The 20,623-nt window shown below is 45.1% G+C and overlaps 2 protein-coding genes and 2 non-coding genes across 7 annotated transcripts in view; 2 read left to right on the top strand and 2 right to left on the bottom strand.

Annotated features, from left to right (window-relative positions):
* LOC139048123 (tyrosine kinase receptor Cad96Ca-like) overlaps window positions 1-9,293 on the top strand; it is a 73,571-nt gene extending 64,278 nt beyond the window's left edge. For all 4 annotated transcript variants that reach the window (XM_070522615.1, XM_070522618.1, XM_070522610.1 and 1 more), the window contains exons 9-10: window positions 381-492; window positions 4,488-9,293. In XM_070522615.1, the coding sequence (XP_070378716.1) occupies window positions 381-492; window positions 4,488-4,759 (384 nt within the window). In that variant the 3' untranslated portion in view covers window positions 4,760-9,293. The remainder of the gene's footprint in view (window positions 1-380; window positions 493-4,487) is intronic.
* A 1,092-nt stretch (window positions 9,294-10,385) lies between these two features.
* TRNAK-UUU (transfer RNA lysine (anticodon UUU)) lies at window positions 10,386-10,458 on the bottom strand. Its single transcript has one exon. It is a non-coding gene; the product is annotated as a tRNA-Lys (tRNA).
* Window positions 10,459-14,725: 4,267 nt separating this feature from the next.
* TRNAK-UUU (transfer RNA lysine (anticodon UUU)) lies at window positions 14,726-14,798 on the bottom strand. Its single transcript has one exon. It is a non-coding gene; the product is annotated as a tRNA-Lys (tRNA).
* Window positions 14,799-15,001: 203 nt separating this feature from the next.
* Window positions 15,002-20,049, top strand: LOC139055321 (uncharacterized). Its single transcript, XM_070532764.1, has 3 exons — window positions 15,002-15,254; window positions 16,368-16,486; window positions 19,858-20,049. The coding sequence occupies exons 1-3, from the start codon at window positions 15,131-15,133 to the stop codon at window positions 19,996-19,998; spliced, it is 384 nt and encodes a 127-aa protein (XP_070388865.1). The 5' UTR covers window positions 15,002-15,130; the 3' UTR covers window positions 19,999-20,049.
* The last annotated feature ends 574 nt before the right edge of the window (window positions 20,050-20,623 follow it).

The following is a 20,623-nucleotide window of genomic DNA, read 5'->3' as shown; positions in this document are numbered from 1 at the left end:
GGCAGCCCAGATGGTATCAGGCTCTCTAGAATAAAGAACGGAGTTCATAAAAGAAAAGGGGGAGGGGGTGAAGAAACGTTCCAAATTGCTGCTGTTTTCTTGTCATCCAAGTTTAAGCTCAGCTCAGCTGCCTCAAGCTGCCTATATGTATATATAGTGGATGCATTGTAGCGCATAAACCTAAAACAAAATCCGCATTTTCTGTCCGCGTGCCAAGTGATATTTGACATCAACCACTGGGTTTCAAGCAAGTCTTGGTCTACGTTTTTATACTACATATACGGTGTTGTCGCATGTTCACACATGTGCGCACTGAAGCGTCGCTGCAGCCAACTAATTTGTGTTTCCTTTTTCTCGTCTTCCCTTCGCGTCTCGGAAAGGGCGCGCTACCTGTACGGTGGATGGCTCCGGAGTGCCTGTACCTGCAGGTGTTCACAGCAAAGTCCGACGTGTGGGCCTTCGGAATCCTGCTGTGGGAGATCGTGACGCTAGGTATGCGGATGGCTGTGCGTGTTGCATCGGCCGCTGCTATGCACACCCGTGCTGCACGTGCACGGCACTGGCTTTTGCAGCAGCACACTGCGGCAGAGCGCAGGCTCGCACTGAGAGCGTGCCTTCCTCTTACGCGCTGCGCGCATGGAAACCGACGCACGTTTCAACCTTGATCACGATTCGAATGTTTCCCGGCATGGTCATCCGTTTGAGCTAGATTCACATGGCGGGCTGAGTCGCTGATTTACTCCGAAGATGAGCATGACGTTGCCCTATGCGAACGAATCACGCTGCACAGAATTACGACGAAGGCTGCAGTAACTGCTCGCGGCATGGTTTGTTACAGCTCAGAGAGAGCGAGAGAGAGAAACAACTTTACTGGTCCATTATGAAATGAAACGCGTTAAGCGTCTGATGGGGTGGCTCCCTCTTCGCGGGCTCCATATGCTTCCAGGGCCGCCTGGCCCCTGTGGATCAGTCGGAGCTGGTCTTCCAGGGCGGGGCTGGACAGCATGATCTCCCATCGCTCGTAAAGGGTGGGGATAGCAGGGGGGTTAGTTATGGGTATAGGTGGGGGGTGGTCTATGGAAAAATTGCACTCTCCTATGACGTGCCGAAGGGTGCCTAATGCATTGCAGTGAGGACATGTGTTCTTATATCTCTCTGGGTATATTTTGTTCTGGAGGCAGGGGTGGGGAAAGGATCCTGCCTGGATTTGCCTGTATATTGTTTGTTCGGCTCTGGTCAAGGAGTGGTGGGGGTGCGGGAAGCTACAGCGCGTTATTCTGCGGAATGAATTCGCTATTTGACCTGTAGTGCGAATCCAGCTATAACAGCTCGTTCAGAGTCAAAGAAGCAGCTGCAGGAAACGGCGAAAACCGAAAGCAAGCGCCGTTATGAGAATGGCGGCACGGCTGCCATTGTTCGGCATGCTTTATTTGCTTCGTCGTGACGTGAACAGCTGGCGCATTTATGTATAGGTAGACTGCATATACCATAATCACAATCACTCACAACCTGGAGTAGCATGTCAGGCGAGCAGCCAGGCTAACATCTTTAGCATATCATTAAAGCTTGTATCTCACACTCTCTCCCCTTAATCAAAGTAAAATTCTTTTCTTACGCGAGGCGCAAGTGACACATATTCTAAACCACATGTTAACTGTAACATCGATGAATTTCGCTGCATAAACCAAGAACTTATTTCTTGAAGCTGGCGCTAAGGGCGGGGTTTCTGCTATATATATATATATATATATATATATATATATATATATATATATATATATATATATATATATATATATATATATATATATATATATATATATATATATATATATATATATATATATTACAAAAGGTAGCAAACTGCACTTCCCTTGTCATAGCCAGCGTCACAGTGCGAGTTGTCGTGCAAGTAATTTCCTGACCTTCGAGTAATCCGACTACCCTCCGCAGGTTATTTTTTACATTAAAAATATCACCTCGTATATCTGTGCGTGAGCGTCTATCATGAGTGCAGCAATAAACCCGCCGCGCTCCCTGACGATACGTGTGCGCACCGTGGCATGCGCAGTTATACCATGCTCGAGGGTCCACGTGACACCAATACAGGTGTCCAATCAGCGCCACCTGACCACGTGCAGATGACCTTGCAGCAGCCTCCACTCTAACTTCTCCACTCTAGAGTGGAGAAGTTAGAACAACAGGGCGATGTTAGACATGACGTGCTTCAGCCCATCTCAGTGGCAGCGGCTGCGCGGTCCGTTATTGGGATATGCCTGGCCAGTCCTACTGCCAAATGAAAGTGAGCCCACGTGACCCGATAACGTTTATACGGAGCTTTTTTTTTCTCTTTTACTTCGAACATCTTTTTTTTTTAAACAAAACCTGCAAAATTTATTCGAACAACGTCACCACAGATGAATTATCTGCCCAGGAGGACATCATTTGCCAAAAAAAGAAAAAAGAACAAAAAAAGCAATTCGTTCACTAGATAAGCTAATTTTAATAGTTACTTCCTTAGTTGGAAACTTTTCGGAACATGTTTATATCGGAGAGTTGAAGGGAATCGTTGTAACAGACTACTTCCGCATTTCAAAACTTCAAGATAGCCGTGTAGACCGATATGCATAGCGTCGTCAAAATGTGGACTCAATTTACCTGATTACGCAGGCAGCACCGCGAAGCGCGGCTCAATCTGACTTCGCCATAGCGCGCGATAAAGTGGACTGTCTCGCCGCCCCTGCCGCTGAAGCGAGCCTGCGACCAACCGCGAGATGCGGAAGCCGCCAGTCGGAATCACCTCGTGGGAAGTGCGACGGCAGCCTGATTTGACGCCACACTTTTATGCCACAGAGATGTTGGACGGCGAGCCGCGCTTCGCGGTGCAGCGTGCAAAATCGTGTAAACTGAACGAATAATTTGAAGCTGGTTATCTCGGGCTAGATGGCCATTCGAAATGTGGAAACCTGTAACTACAATTCTATAACGATTCCCTTCAACTTTCCAATCCAATATAAACGTGTGCCGTAAGCTTTGTGCCGAATGACCTAATTAATGTAATTAGTTTAATTAGTAAAAGGCTTACTTCGGTTTTTCTTGCAAATGATGCCCGCCCGGGCATATTTCATAAGTAAGGACTTAATTCGAATACAGTTTGTAGGTTTTTCAGAAAGTGTTCGAAGTAAAGAAAAAACACTATATAGCTTGTTATATGTGAGTAGGGTTTGACATGATGTGCGTGCGTGCGTGCGTGCGTGCGTGCGTGCGAGTGCGTGCGTGTGCGTGCGTGTGTGCGTGTGTGTGTGTGTTTGTGTGCGTGTGTGTGAGGGAAAAGGAAATAAGGCAAATCGAAAATTTAGATAAATAACTCGTAGTTTGCCGTATAGACCTCTTGCATAGCCCGTCACCCTTCGCTAGTTACAGTTGAAACTCGATTTAATGAAGTGATGACCGTGCTCGAATTATTTCGTTAAATCGGGAAGTTCGGAAAATCGAGTAACTTATTTTACGGTCTTTCGAAATTTAAAATTGTAACGTAACGACACCCATAAGGTACCGCGACATTGTCTTTGCCGCTAACCCACGCCTGTGCGTGTAAAAAGTCCGCGAAGGCGGCCTAACTATACCGCCGACCTCGCGGCGGTAGTTAGGTTCTGGTACGTAAGAATACCAGTGGTACGTATCTGGTACGTTAACGCCAGTGACTGCTGAGTGCGTTGTTCCGTGCGTAGGTGCGGCGTGCAGCCTCGTCAAAATAAAGCTATGGCAGTGGCTAGGGTGTCTTGATGCTCTAACGCGATAGCATTAGAGCGCACGCTCGAAGCAAAAACCCGTCTGCGCCAAAATTAGGGAGAAATCACAGCTTTCTTTTATTCATGTATTTCTGGAAAAGCTTCGTTAAGTCGGGTTTAATTCAAGCTAGTTTCTTTAATTCGGGTTGATGACGACAGTGAACCTTACGGGTACTTGGCGGGGAATGGAAATTTCTTTGGTAGAACGGGAACTTCGTAAAATCAGGTTTCATTATATCGAGATTTAACTGTATATGTATGTTCGAGTGACGAAGGGCTCCTTTCACCGGAAAACCTTGGTACTACCTCGGTCGTACCAGGGCCGCTAATATTGCAGATAAAAAAAAATCTAGTTATTCTGCCGTTGCAGCATTTAAAAAAAACATTTTACCCAAGTGATAATAGTACTAAATAAAGCGGGCTTAACCACACACGCACACGAAGTATCAATCTTTCCCTAATGAAGTGTACCCGACGTGCACATCCAGCTCATTGTCTTATGCTTCAAGTCAACTGCGCCTGTTTATAGTCAAACACTCCAATAATATTTGGGACAAAATTATATCCCGCTTCTGTGGTTTGAATTTCCTGATCGTCAGGAAAAAGCGGGCACCCCCCCCCCCCCCTTGTTTTTTTCTTTCTTCCGAAGACTGCTATTAAGCCCCGGTGGGCCGCCTTTCGCTGCTTGTTCCCCAGGTTCCACGCCGTACCCGGGCCTGAGCGCCCAGGAGGTGATCCACGCAGTGCGCGACGGCCGCGTGATGGTGCAGCCGGTGCACTGCCGCTGGGAGCTGTACCGGCTCATGCGCGCCTGCTGGCACCCGGACCCCAAGGAGCGGCCGCCCTTCTCGAGGCTCGCCTCTGACCTTGACCAACTCATCAAGCTGAACGCCGGATACATCGACCTGGACAACTTCCCCGAACACGCCTACTACAACCTCGAATATGGCGTGGACGAGAAGCTGTAGGCGCCTCCGTTCGACTCCTAACGATGCTGCGGCTACGGGTGCCCTGCAGCTAAAGATTCCCCGGCATCAGACGTTTTTTTCCTTCTTTTTCCGCCGTTATTATCTGTGTGCAACGGCGCACGGATGAAGCACGGACACCTGTTATGTTACCACCAAGAGAGTGGCTGGCAGGGGAGCCAGCTGCCGTACTGGCGAGTGAGAGCTTTGAAAACTGTCCAGGTTGCCTGATGGACCGCCAGTGCCTGTGTAGACGTCACATCGGAAGTTCTCGAAAGTTTTTTTTTTCTTTCACTTCAGGACTTTTGACTTATGCCAAGTTTGTCTCGCGACAGTCATCGAATTATCTGATCATTCAGTTCGATGTAGCATTTGTGTTGCTACTATAGCTTGTATTTGATTCCGAAGCGCGAGCTTTGCTGTACTGCTTGGTCGATGTGCGCGAAGACCCAAATCTGCCGCGGGTTTCACTTACGTATATTGAAGAGATACCTCACGGCTCTAATCACTAAGAGCTGTGGCAGTTCGCTGGTTACTGTATGGCGCGCTGCATTGTAAAAGGTGCATAATAAGGGAAGCGGCACGGCGTCCGCTGAGAAAACGCTGTAAAGCCAGAAAAAAAAAAAACATGGTGCGGAGAAAAAAAGGAGGCAGACTGCATATATATTTCAAGAGGACCTTATTTGTCACTTGAGATTTGCGTTCAACTTGGCCTTGTGTATATAGCTGCATCAAACACTTTTCTTCGAGCCTGTAGTGAACAGCCGTGAAACAGCGTAGTGATACTTTAATCATCCCCACATTATCGGGAGACACTCCGCTCAGGTTGAAATTTCCTGTGCCATAATTTCTGCCACACCAGTCAGTATAGCTAAATTAAAAAACAAAATTCGTAGATATGCTATCGGACGTGCTGAATACAAGCTTTTCAATTGAAAAGCGCAATGCGTGCGTAATAAATAATAAGCCAGCTGCATCGCCGATGAGAATCATGAGCTACACACAACTCGCAAGTCCAAACTATGGATCTAAAGTTTAGCTTGCAAACATTTTGTTTTAAAAAATACCCAGCATCTACGTCAGTTCAACTGCATCATTTGGTTAGCGGACTGATGATACGGAAGATCATATGTTGCGCATATTTGGCAACGTGTGTACTTGTTAAAATAACGTCACATGATTGGTTTGACCTCTTAAATAGCGGCCGCTTTGTACATTGTAACATCAACGAATTAAGTTATCTGGATCAATAAAAAAGGTAATTGCTGAGTTCTCGCTAATCAATTCGTTGTTGTGAAATTTGTGCCAGCCGTTTTTGTGAGTTTGTTCCAATAACACTTCTATTTGCGTATCTTCTATATTGTTTTCATATGGGACACGGATATAAACTTATATTTGAAGGCCTTATGTGTGGCTATATGCATACGATGCGCAGGGGCACTAAACGGCAAAGGAAAAGAATGAAAATTAGACCGCAATTGGTACAAGACGGCACCCTGTCCTTGACGTGCATATCAGAATGCGCGAGATCTGTCCTAAATGTCAAGTAACGGGTTACGTTTCAAGAACTAAGCGAAAATAGTTTATTCCTTGCACTCGAAGGCGAAATTTAAGTTTCATATGGTGTGCCGTTAAGCGTGCCTTTGTCTTTTTTGTTGAACATGTGTGTGTGTGTGCTTCGGCATCAGACGACAAGAACTTATCCATGTGTTTTCTCTGTGCGAAGGACTCGGCGAGAAATCGATTCTGTGGAAGTGTTCGACGCGTTTCCGGACTTCCCATTCGAAAGTCACAATGTGTTCGTGCCAAGTCGAGTGCGTTGACGGGGACATGCGCGCCCTTTGGTGTGAACCCCGCGAGTCAAGTGAAAGCTAACGAGTGCGGTGTGTTGTGTGCGCGACTCCTTATATGTCGCCAATGAGCAGCGAGACATGGTGACAAGTTTGTTAAGTACCGGCACTTCGTCGAACTCAGCTGGAGACGAAGTTTGTGACGGGGCATCTGGGAGCAAGCTGTAAGCACAAGCTTGGCAACCCTTACAACGGACGTGTGGCGCCGTTTCAAATGTTGCGCCGTGCTAATAGCATTGCATGCACAACATTCGAAGGCGCCTTCGTTATTTACGCATAGGCACTCTCTTTATATTTACATACATTCAGTGCGAGCCTAGTTCCCTCTGTGTATTGCATTTTTCCACAGGGGCACCGGTTACTGCACTTTTGCCCTTCAGCGTGTTGGAACATTTCTTAGATATTTGTGTGTATGTATATGTCTTATTGTTTTCCTAATTAATCTTACGTGTGTATTGTGATTAGACTTTCGAAATTTCGTTGATCACTAGATAAAACTGTACGGTGAAGAAAGAAAGAACATGGAAAAGAAAAGAATGCAGCATATTATTGTTCTTGTGCATGTGAGCACGCCATGCAATGCTGGCACATGCTTCTGTTCGATCTCATATATATTGCTGGTCTAGAAACACAAATAGCCGGAACTAGGTAGGTACCCTTGCTATTCCTCCAAGTCCTTGTGCGAACGCTCTCTTTCTCCATTCGCATAACGATGAACCATTCAGCGCAATACGAGGCCTCGGAGACCCCGTTATTCATCTGGGTTGCCTTGAATGCATAGTCAGGGGGAGCCTTTGGGCAGTTCCGGGTCACTTTCAGCACTACGTATTTTTTTTAACGCCGGCTATACAATAAAAAGCTAAGAAACAAAAATTATGTAGTACGCTGTCTTAGTCCATAAAAGTTAGTCTCATTACAAGAGTGGGCAGCATGACCAGCTTTGGCGAATTGTTTTGCATCTGCCACTTGACGTGTGCAACACTTCAAGCGGCGACATGAGCGCGACTTTTTCGGGCCGCGATATAACAGCACACACGACAAGATGAGTGAACTTCAGTGTATGTGTAAGAGCAAGGTAGTATGCTGAGCCAGCACGTCCTGAAAAACATACTGAGGCCTGCGCGCTTTCAGCCATGACGTCACGCAGGAAGGCCGGCAGCCCGTGCATTTTTTTTTACTAGTTTTTTTTTACTGATTGTTATTCGAAAGCTTGGTGTTCAGTGGGAGCGTCAACCTTCCTGAATGTTCTAACAGTAAGAGCCGTGCAAGCCTTCTCTTACCTTGTATAGAGCAATGTGAGTAGGTGTCACGTACTGCCTCCTTAGTTTTTACATGGGGCACGTGTTGATGGTTTTAGCTTCAAAAGAGACTCGAAACGAAAACGTCAGGACAGAGTTGTAGATTACGCTCTTGAAATAACCATTGAGTGACTTCTCCTGAGAGGGCAGCCTTGACATGCCAGAAAATGACGTAAGACCACACGGAATATGGCCACCCTGTCTGTGAAATTTTCTCACCAGCTGAGTTACGTCGAATGTTGTGAGAACATCTGACCCGAAAGACTTAATCGACTGCCGATAAATAAGGATTGCGTAGTATTAAAAAGAAACAATAGTTTAGTCTGAAAGCATTCGTTGATGTTTATTCCTGCGCAAAAAGGGCCCAGATTCGTGGTATCGAGACTTAATTCCGAATACAAATCTCTCATATAACATCGTCTCGGCGGTATGGCCGCAATGTTCGGAGGTATGTTTGGTATTCAGTTTCTGTGCTTTCGTATTCTTCTTCGTTTTTGTTTTGTTTGTTTTTCATCGGACAAATGCAGACAGTGTTAACAGCGTAGTAATACATATAACTGTGCATCCTGGTATAGCATATTGTTTTTGTATCCATTGAGGCACCATGTCATTGAAATGAAACTCGCACAGATTTTTCATGATCTTAGTTCAAATTCGGCTCTTTTTATGCTGTAGGTATCCCCAGTTTGTAGTACCCTCTGTGCAAAATATTTAGACGCGGCTCCCCAAGTGAGTAACGCTTTTTTTAAACATACTGCAAGTCTTTGTGTAGATTGAATAGCGCTGCAAAGACATGCAAACAAACAAACAAACAAACAAAAACATCTCTATTTGTTTACTATAGGAGTGCACGGCAGCCGCATTTCGATGGGGGCGAAATGCGAAAACACCCGTGTACTTAGATTTAGGTGCACGTTAAAGAACCCTAGGTGGTCCAAATTTCCGGAGTCCCCCACTACGGCGTGCCTCCTAATCAGATCGTGGCTCTGGCACGTAAAACCCCATAATTTAATTATTCTAATTTAATTAATTACTATACGAGAGTCTGAAGCTATGCACAAGGCTGACTATACAACAATGAAAGGCACCGGCAGAACGTGGGCGAAGTAACATTTAAATTTCTATCACAGGGGTTACATGCTTGGTCATTCACAAGCCGGCCTTGTGTTGAAACTCTGAAAGAGACGAATATTTGATAGTGATTTATAAACTATGCTTTTTAAACGCATTCTTTGTATGTACTTTTCGTTCTGTGCACGCCCGTTTATAGTTCCCATTTACTGAGACCCAGCAGTGCGTTTTTGATGTCACTTAAATGTGCTCTTTGGTTTCGCTGAAAGAGTGTGTATATAGACAAAAACATAAGTGAATAAAAGGCATTCGTTGATGCATTCGTCCATCTGTTTATAGCATCAGCTGTCCCCCTTACAAAAGTTCCATGTCACAAGCACCCAGTTTCGCAAGCAACTTGCGGTGATCTTGGTGCCAGTCTGCACTTTTGTAAATGTAAAACACCTGCGTTCCTGCATGGTGAAAAACTGGTTCTCGTCTTATCGCCACGGGTCTTATCGATCATCGCTATCACGCTACAACCTGCATGGTCTCGTGCAGTCGGCGTACTACGCCATTTGGTACACGGCCTGTTTCACGTGCTGCGAATCTGCGATGCGAAACACTCCGACGAATGGCTCCCAGAAGCAGCTCTAAAGTGGTGCTAGGGGACACGGCTGACCCGTCGATATTTTCTACTCTATTTTATCCTTTATCGCCCCCCATCTTGTCACCAAAGACTGCAGGTGATGGAGCGCCTGTGCCACGAAAGGTTTGTTTGAAACGCTCCGACCTTAAGCGTCCGCGCCGACACGTCAACCCGTACGTCACACCCTTGTGAGTGCATGCGTGTGTGTATGCGTGTGCGCGGGTGGGTGTTTTAACGCTTGATAGTGGGGTCGGGGCGGGTCGTCTACCATATAGCTACTGCGGTGTCCGGACGCTTCCACGCGTTGTTTAAATTCTTAGTGAGTTACCATCACTAAGAGAAAAATCTACTGGAGGGCTGGCGCGTGTTTTTATCGAGCGCCGTAAGCCAGACCTATGAGGAGCACGCCGCGTTATCCCTCATACTACGCAAGGGAGGCGCTTCCGACAGATGGCGACTCCGTAAGTCCTCGCCCCCAATATGTGTTTGTGTGTTCAAACCTTCCATACAACTAAAATACGCTTCGTGTTTTCTAATGTTTTCATGTTCAGATATTTCTTCTAAGAATTTTGGAGTATTCATTGAGAATAATGCAAAACTAAACTCCGAATTTTGGAGAATTGGGGTTTACGAGAAATAAACTCCGATAAACGCCGAATTTCCGCCAAAAAAATAAACTCCGAAAAACACGCTCCGAGTTTCTAGAAAAATAAACTCCGAAAACATGGAGCCCTAGATGTAAGCAATATTGCTGTTTTAGTTTGAAAAAAAAAAAGAAGAAGCGCCCGAACGGGGACTCGAACCCCGGACCGTTAGGTTAAAAGCCTAACGCTCTACCGACTGAGCTATCCGGGCTTTTTCTTTATTATTTCCAGCTTGGCTACAAGCCTCAAAAGTGTTTGTGATCATAGATCACACTCGTTTTATATGTGTCATTGTATCAAGCATTGATACCGCAGCTTCATCACAGTCATTCATCTTGTACAAGTCACGTACCTTCACAAATATTTCCACAAAATATTCATACACAGTTCGGCCTTTAACATCACAATGTCTATATGCCAACAGACTACGCCATACTGCGCCATTCCAAGTAAAAAGATAACATCCATCTGTTCAATATCGCGTTCACGGGGTAAAGAACGAATGCCAGTGGATTGAGGGGTAGGTCTATCTTTAAAGTTTTCTGTAATATATCCCAAAAGAATATGGCATTATTACAATCAATGAAAACATGTTCAATCGTTTCAGCTTTGTTGCACAGAAAGCATCTGCTTCCCCATGGCACATAAATCCCTCTTTCCTCTAGCCACGGGCGACGTTTTTTTCTTTATTACCGACATGGCAACATACAAAACAATACATTTTAACAATACGCAACAGTCACGACAAGAATCTCTACCATTGGGTGGCAGTCACGGGGCTAAGAACGCTTGAAATTCGCAAGCTCAGTCATCACACTGAGCCATGCTGGTTTTTCTTTTTGCAAATTATACATTTCCTTAATATAACAAATGCTTTCAATGAAGTGTTTTCTAACAGGCCGGGCGTTTATTTCGGCATGTCTCATGGCAATTCTAGTTTTCCATAAAATATGTAAGGACACCAGCATGAACATGTCACACGGTACATTGTCTTCATTTAAAGTAGGCAAGAAACGAATCCCATATGGTGTAATCGGCAAGTCCTTCTTTAGCCTTCTCTGTAAAATGACCCAATGGAACACAGCATCTTAGCAGTCAAGAAATATGCGTTCAACTGTTTCGGGTTTCCGGCATAGTAAACAGTTGACGCTTCGAGGCACAGAAAGTCTATTTTCCTCTAGCCACGGTTTCACAGGTAAAGTATTGGTGGGGAGCTGGAAAAAAAAATGACTTTACCGACGGGCGTACTGGCATTCGTTTTACTCTTTTTAGAACGTCCTTTTCAGGCCCAATGCAGAACATCGAGCGATGCAATGGCACCGGCAACATTGTGTCTATCAGGTCCTTATATAAGCGCTTTCGTGATACCCTACTTAAGTATTCCATGGAAAACCGAACCTTTAACAGCTGAAAGGCCCAGACTACTTCTTAGGAAACCACGCACTCTGCCTTGACTGCACCGACGTGACGATACAATGAATTCAGGTATAGCTTCGCTCAGCCTTGTTTGAAACATAGTTAACAAAAATGGGTCATTTTGGGTCATTGTTATTGGGTCATTGGGTCATTACACGGACGCGTGCAAACAGGATAGCAAAACTTTCACTGTGGTAGCCACAAACGCACAAACTACTATTTCCGCAACAGTCAGAACAGGGTCGGTGGCCACAGCAGAGGCTACTGCGGTGGCTCTGGCTATACGTGACGCTGAAAATAGAGCACGTTCTGCGGTAATACTAACCGACTCGCAGTCGGCATGTCGCCTTTTCATGGCAGGCACCCTGCCCAAACTCACCATCAAAATCCTAGGAAGAAATCTCACGGAACACCACGCTATTACGTGGTGTCCGGCGCACGCCGGAGTGACGGGTAACGAGAGGGCGGACCGCCTCGCTCGAGAATATAGCATCCGAGCGACGGAACGCACTCTCGTAGAATCCCCGATCACAGCAAAAGATATCTTAGAGGCACAGAGACGAGGAAGGCAACAATATAGCTTTCCAGACACATCCTTGGACTCAGCGCAAATGCGGGACTGGCGCCGACTACAAACCCGTACATACCCACACCTACTCCTACTACACCACATACACCCCACCCGGTATCCCAACACTTGCCCTTGGTGCGGAGGGCGACCATCTCTTGACCATATCACATGGTCGTGCCAGAGTCGGCCACAAGAAATCCAATCACCCCTTATGGGGCAAAACTCCAACAGTAGGCAGTGGGAGGTGTGGCTAGCCAGCACGGTGCGGGAGGACCAATTGGCCCTTCTCGACCAAGCCCGGCGTGCCGCGATCGCCAGTGGGGCCCTGGACTGAGGGACCCACCCACTGGACCTGAATGTGATTTTTTTCTTTTTTTTTAAATAAAAGTTTTATACTACTACTACTACACTATAGCTGCCGCACATCGGAACAAGCTCCAGTGCGACATACCCTCTATCTAGCCTTGCGTGACTTTGCCCTTGAAAACGTGTGAATGCAGGCGTGCCAGTACCACACAGGAAATGACCGACGTCACCCAGATTAGATTCTTGCACCAGAGTGTTTAAAAGTAAAGCACTTTTGTCACGCACTGGAATGTTTTTCATTCGATCGGCCGCGAAACATACACAATTAAAATCTCCTAGCAATACGACTTTTCTGTCACACTGTAAATGCTGACTTACTCTCTCAAAGAAAGGCGCACGCTCGCTTTGAATGTTTCGGGCGTAGACACATATCACGCGCCAACCTACGCCCAAAAAAGAAAAATCCACAAAAACCAGTCTTCCACTTTCACAAGAAAAAAAAACCTCTTCTTCTCTAATTCCCAGGTTGCTTCTAATGAAGATAGTGCATCCCGCGGAAGTCCCAACAGCATGTGATACACAAACATTGTATCTATTGCGGAACTGCAACACCATGCGATCCGTCCGTTCCTCACTTTCTATCTTTGTCTCCTGCACCGCTGCTATATCAACATCTGTTTCTAAGAAAAGCCGGCTAAGCTAGTATTGCCGCTTTCTGGCACGAAGACCGCGGACACTTATAGTGGCAAAACGAAGTACAGTGTTTTGAGCCATTGTTATGTTTTATGAAGAACAAACGAACCGCATGGTACCCACTCATGCGTCTGGGTTCAAAGCTGCCTTCGCATCTTGCACAAACCTTCCGTAGCTGCCATGGCAGCCTTCGGAAGGCACAGTCCCTGTCATGGCTTTCCATCGTCCCTTGAGTTTTGGCTTGGTCACTTATTGACTCCAGAATAAACGCCGCGAAGCACACGCTCTCGCGGCTACGTCGGCGGCGTCTCCGCCGGCCTCCGGTCCGGAGGTATGTTCGGACGCGGTCGCAGCGTTGACCGCCGAGTGATATCGCCGCCTTTGGTGGCGGTCCTTCCAAGATCCTTGCAGCCAAAGCCTCATGCTCGTCCAGCGTAGCGTCATGGCCTCGCTTGGATACTGAGACGCCAGTTGGTCCTTCGCTCACTTCCATGACTGCCGGCTCCTCAGGTGACGTCGACGGCGTTGTGGCATCCTGCACTTTCACGACGCCGGTGGCGTCGCCAGCTGCGTCGGTCATCTTTCGGCTTTCCTTGTTAACATTTGCGTCTTGGAGCATGTCGGGCAGGGTTAACGTTGCCGCATCAAGTCCCTCGAGCTTCGAAGTTGCTTCGCTTGCGGCTTCTTCAGCGTCAGCCTCGTCCATGACGAGTTCCGCGGTGTATTCTCCTCCAACCGGCTCCGCAACACTTGCGTACGTCTTCACGCATTCAGATTCTTCGTGTCAAAAACGACGGCAGTGCGTGCAACGAGGAACTCTGCATTTTCGTCTGATATGGTCCTTACTGTGACACTGCAGGCACAGTGGCGCTCTTCCAGGCGCGACTAGGAGGGCCATGTCACCAGCGACGAGGAGCTGGTGCGGAAGGTCATCTACCTTAATGCCGCTATGGAGCTCGAGGTGCACCAGGCGCGTCATCGACCCCTTGTCTTGGATCCCTTGAACTCTCCACTTTTCCTTCGAGACCTCGGAAACATTTCCGAACGGAGCAAGCGCTACACGCACATCATCATCGGCCACATTAAATGAAGCCAGTGAAGCTTCAGATGCACGTCCTGGTTTGTCGCATCGATAACCAAACAACGTTGGCCCTTCACCTTCATTTCACTACATGCCAAAGCCTTCATCCCTTCCGTGCTCTTGAATGTCACAGCCCACACGTGGCTCATCTGATATGCCCCCAACGCTGTAATTTCAGGGAGCACCCCAAGATGCGCCAACGTGTCCCGGAAATGTTCGACTCGGTAAGGCTTCGACGGGACATCCGCGTGCAAAAATATTCAAAACACTACGACCTGATGGCAGCGTAGGCAAAATAACTTCGTATCCCTCGGCATCCATTCAGTCGATCCTGTCACCACGGCCGCTGTTGGCTGCAAGAATGCTGTTTCGATTCGGAAAGAAAAAAAGAAAAAGAAAAAAAAAATAAAGCGCCCGAACGGGGACTCGAACCCCGGACCGTTAGGTTAAAAGCCTAACGCTCTACCGACTGAGCTATCCGGGCGACGCCAAATCGGGTCATATAATAATATTAAGACTAAAATGCCATTGTTGCACAAAAACACAGTATTTACAACAGTACCGTTTTAGCAAGTATATTCAAAATTTAGGTCTTCACGAGCTTACAGCAGTATAATAAGCAGTTCAAATTGTTTTAAATGTCATTATTAGTGTCTGCCTAGCAACACTGAACGGAAACCGTGCTGTCGCATCCTTCCTCCATGTGTTCCGCTGTTCGGCGCTATGCGTGCTCCATGTGTGCCAGCGTAACGCTTTCATTTGCTTCTTGCATTGTCTAATTCTTAAAACGTGTCATCGTGTGTCTGTGTAAATAGAATGCGAACGACAGAGCCGTTGTACGGAAACGGCCGGCGACCTGCCGAGCCACCGGTCCCGTTCCAGCAGCTCTTGCCCATGCAGCTGAAAGACAGGATCTCTGGAAAGAAAGGTCGCCAGAACGGTATGTTTTGCAAATACCAATTTATCCAGTAATCAGCACTGAAGTATCATGTCGTTAAGCCATTCTACGTTTTGTTTCTGGTACTTTCGATCCTAGTGCAATGAGAGCATCTCTTCAGTGGCCGCCGCAACTTGTGACGAGTTTAGCGCTGCCGCCGTTTAGTGCTTCGCACGAAGATTGTAGTACATCGCGTTCTAGTTCGTGTTAGCATATATCGTTTCCATATATTCCTAGTTATTCCAGTGTAAATGCAGAGCCGCTGTCTACGGTCTGCACCACTCAAGGAAGCAAGTTTAGCGTGTCTGGCGGGAGTACCTCAGCTTTCGGCGGAGCCTTTTTGCTACTGACATTTACGTTGTTTGTTTGCGGTGAGTAAAGCGGAACGGAGGTTGCAGCAGGGGCCCAGCAGATGAACAGCGCCACTCCTCTCGTTGTGCCTTCCTTCGTGCAGAAATCGTAGATGACCGCCGTTCTTCGCCTATACTGGACAGGCAAGGGTAGCATCGACGTTAACTATGCTATCGTACGAAAAAGACTGGTAAATGTGACTACTTTGCGGAGATTTCAGCGCTAACGAGTTGGTTGCAAAGACTCTTTAATGGTGAAGATATAAGCAGGTCACTGCTATAGTTACTGATTCAGTACCAAAATGAATGACTAAACTCTGAATGAAATTCCCGGTCAGCCGGGGCTCTTTTGATTGCCATTGAGCCCAACCGCGATCGAAAGTGCACCGTGTGACCATTGTATAGTTTGCATCTTGTTAAGCAGCATGAAGGATTGTAAAAGGGCAGTATTTCCATGCTGCTTAATGCACATCTTTGTGCCTGCAGTTTGCTCTTCCTACACCTGTGGCTTTTTTCCCCCTTCTATTGTGTTTTTATTTATTTATTTATTTATTTATATTAAAAGTCGCGGAAGTAGTATACACCCGTCCACCCATTGTCCTGGCTTTGAACTTTTGTGAGCTCTGTAATTAAACAAAAATGATGCATTAAAAATGTTGCTACCTTCAGTTTGTGCATAGCTGCATGGCGGGACCTATTTGGAAGAAATTAATGCTCATCTCAAGTGTAGCCTATAATTAAAACATGAATTTTGCTACAATTACAGATGTTGCCTGTTTACCAGAGATGATGACCTTGTTCTCCTGCTTGGCTGAAAAAAACTATGATTCCAATAACTGTACTAAGGAAGTCACAGCATTTGAAGGCTGCTTCAACAAATTCTTGGTACGTAAATGCTTGTACCGTATTCAAACCTTTGCAGTAGTCTTGCTCCTCTATTTTGCTGTTTCGGTCACTGAGCACAATGCGGACATTACTTTGTCATTCGATTCTCTTCTTCATTGCACATTGCTTTATTTTCTCATATGCCCATGTTGAACAGGTGAGCATTGCTGTGCCTCACAGTTGATTGTGTTGAGTTTTGCTAATGTGAGGGATGGTGTTGTCAACAGCAATTGAGCATCAGGCATAAACTAGTGAGCATCTGCTCTGCTGCTTGTTACAAGCAGCTCCATCCTGATTATTAATATTTTGCAAGCTGCAAAAGTCTGGGCTGTACCTAATGAAGCATTGGTTATAAATATGTTGTGTCTAAAATAAACCTTCTTAAAAAAATTGCATTTGCTTGCCTGAGAAAAGGTGACAGAGAAAAGTCCAGGCAATTGAACATTACTTATTCGGCTGTGCTAATGTGGTAAGCAGAAGTTGTTAAGGAACTCTAGGGAAGATGAAAAGCATGTGACGTATGTTTAGGGTTCATCATTCTTGGTTAAAACTTAGAAAACACATGACAAATTTATATTCAGAAGTTTTGCCTTAATAAAAAAAAAGGTCATAATTCTTGGACATTATAACACAGGAAATAAATAAAAAGTAAACAGTTATGCTCCAGAAATTTATAAACTCCAAGTATGTGCTAACTAAAGTAACATATTATAATTTCTGGTCATAGACATCGTCAGTTATTGTTAAAATAATCATGTTATCATACTTTTAAATGTCTAATGTAAGAGCTTAGTGCAGGAGTCACATTACTGTTTTGGTACGATTGCTGCCAGATTTTAGTAGCATTTACTGGGTTGCATGGGTAGTACATACGGTGGTTGTGTACAGCTCATGATGGCACCATATCAAACCCCAAATTTCTTGTGTTATGGCATCGGGAAAAGGCATCGCTACAAAATTGTGGCCTGGGAATCCTGCATAAAAAAAAGTGCAAACAGGGCCATAGAAATCAACTTAATTGAAAGCACTACCAAAGTTGCCTCCTCCCAAAAAAGAAGAGAAATAGTCAACAGCCCGGTATTACTGCAGGAATCGTATTTCAGTGTATTACTTTACATAATTCATCATTGGCCTGAGAGGCACCCTCTCTGTGTTATCAATAGAATCAGCCGATCAGCAGTGGACAATAAGACTGCGGTGGAATACAGTTCTAGTGTGTTCATGTCTGCCATGTTGCTGTCACAGTGGTGGTTCCGAAAAATTGAGCTTGGCAAGTTGTCGGCCGTTGCAAATAGGATATCAAGTGAAGGAAGGTGTCCTAATCCTGACTTTACAGTTGTTTTGTTGCTATGTGAATTGCTTTTTCAAGCATTTAAGGTTTGGAAGTGCATCACCATCATTCATTACTTTGTGCTTCCATTATAAGCTGCTGCAGCATTTATTAGAAGTAGTCTCGGCTAAAGTTAGACCAAGCAGTGTGGGAACAGCTTGAATTTTAACATACTTTGTGACTTGCAAAGAAAGGGCCTGTGGTTTTTGCATAAATCTGGCTTCTGTGCTGTGTTACTTGGTGTCACTTGAGCATTCAATTCAATGTCTAGGTGAAACAAAGTGCAAATGTGTAGTTCATGTTTTTGGTGGTGGCTGCCGTAACAGTGCTACTATTAAAAATGCATATTTTTTGTATTTCCTTGCCATGATTTTGTGTCATAATGTTGGTGTGGCCAATTATATTATTAATGGTGAGAGTATTTGCCATATAATTCTTTTGTTGATTATGATAACTCAGGATTCTAACGCTTCAGTCCAAAATAATGAGTGCTGTTAATTACTAGCGCAGAAAAGTCCTAAAGTTTAAGCATCGAGTTCGCTGATGTCCAGATGCCCAAATTGAACAGAAATCTCCTGGAAATTTAACAGCATTGTTTATAAAACACATGACTTATTTTGTGTTTATTGTACTTTTTTGCACTTGCTATTGCAGTGTGTAAGCAGCATGTCCTTTGATGGAAAGAGCACTGTCATGGGCACAATTTTAAATGCCATAGAAATCAAAGACCATTTAAATCTGCAAGCTCCCATAAAGGAGCCAGTTATGCTTTCCTAGTCTAATGGCTCTAATGGCTGAGTGCAGCTGTGATAGGGTTATACAGGGTGTTTCAGCTAACTTTAGCCAGAGCTTAAAAATATGCCGATGCACTCTAAGCTGACACGACCAAATGCATGTTGCTCACTTTTGTGTGTAGTGTGTCAAGCTAATTTTTGTATTTTGCTGAGTTAGATAATTAGTCAAGATTAATTAACCAACTTCTGAAGCAACGGTGTTAAGCAAAAAAATTCCAATTAGAAAGTTGTAGAGCACTTTGCAAAATGTCCGATTAGACAGTTTCTAACTTTCTGTCTATTAAGTATTAGTGTTTTTCAGCTTAATGCGGATGCCCCCAAATACAAAAAAAATACATACCTGCTTGCGCGCTGTGGTTGCAGCACTCTCTAACTGTCCGTGTACAAACGAACAAAGAATCTAGCAGGGCATGCTGCCGTTTAAAAGGCAACAGGGTAGTGAGGAAGGCATTGGCTGTGCAATTTATGCCAGTGATGTACTTCCCTCATGGCAGTTCATGATAGCGATAAGCAGACACAGTAGCAGTACACCCGGCGAAATGCTGTCTTTTTTTTGGGGGGGGGGGGGGGGTGGCATAACACTTGGGAGCAGTGCAATCACGATGCGAAAGCGGGCATGTCACGTGGTGTTCTTTTGTATTTCACAGGCATCCACAGTAAGCTCAAAAATGTTAATACTTAATAGATAGGAAGAAACTGTTTATTCTGGAGTTTTGCAAACCAGTCTGCAACTTTCTAATCAGAATTTTTTCCTAGCTTTGTTGATTCAGAAGTTGGTTAATTAATCTTGACTAATTATCCAGTTGAGCAAAATACAAGAAATAGCGTGACGCACTACATACAAAAGTGAACAACATGCATTTGGTTGCGTCCTCTTTGAGTGCATCGGTATATTTTTAAACTCTGGCTAAAGTTAGCTGAAACACCCTGTAGATTCTGTAAGGGCCACGCGAGGTCTTTCTCACGGTTGTCACATTCAATTTTTAGGATCCTTTGTGTATAGCATGATGCATCACCCACTATTGCAGTCTATGCCATCAAGGCATGAGGTGCACATGTACAACTGGTGTATTATGTGCATGCCCAATGTCTCGCATTAGTAAATTGTGTTAATGGACCATGAATTGCCCCTGTGAAAAGTGACACATGTTGTTGTTAGTATGCTTCAGTGTAAAGGTGACATGTTACCTATGTCTTAATTATATGAAGTGTTTGATGGGATCTGTGTGCACTTTTTACTCTTGCAGAAACGTAATGCAGAGTACAAGGCTATTGGCTCGCTAGGAATCTTGACTCCAGGGCTAAAGGCATCGCAGTTGTCTACGCAGCAAGCTAATTCACTTTTGAAAAAGTATCCCATTGCAAATTTGTTAAAGAAAGTTCGATAATGTTAGATACTTTTGTAGCTGAGAATAAAGAACGTCTTATTTCATTGTGCATGCCCTGCTGCATATCAGTGGTTAAATATACTTCAAAAAAAAAATGTTACATTTGTTTTTCTAGTAAGTTGAGTAACCAATGAAAGCACTGCAAGAATGCATTTTCTGTTTACAAAAGATGTGTGTAGCCTCATTTACTGAATACAAGTGTTGCCATTTCCCATATAAGAGCATTGGCTTGAAGCAGTAACCATATAATGTTGATGTGAGAACAGAAAACATGTAATGCAATTAATAATTGTATAGTGTGCCACTGCTTCTTAAAGTATGTCACTGGATGCCTTAATGGGTTTCTTCAATTTAGAAGTCCGCTGGCATCTCACTGACAAACCTATGTAACCATAATAGTAGCTGTGTAGGCCAAAAGCGATTAGCACTCCCAGGCAGTTTTGCACATGTGAATCGAGCACTCGCCTGGCTTCTGCTAGTTGTGCTTCATAATGCAATGGAGGGAGATTTTGGTGCACTCCCCACAGCTGCCACCAACTTTAGGATGCCAAATAGTGGCTGCGACACTCCTGATCTGCAGTTTCAAAACGACATCCAACCAACAAGGCCTTCAGGAAAGGACTCA

This window comes from Dermacentor albipictus, chromosome 1 (genome assembly GCF_038994185.2).
Source record: "Dermacentor albipictus isolate Rhodes 1998 colony chromosome 1, USDA_Dalb.pri_finalv2, whole genome shotgun sequence".
Lineage (NCBI taxonomy): Eukaryota > Metazoa > Arthropoda > Arachnida > Ixodida > Ixodidae > Dermacentor > Dermacentor albipictus.
This window is presented reverse-complemented; position numbering and strand designations above follow the sequence as displayed.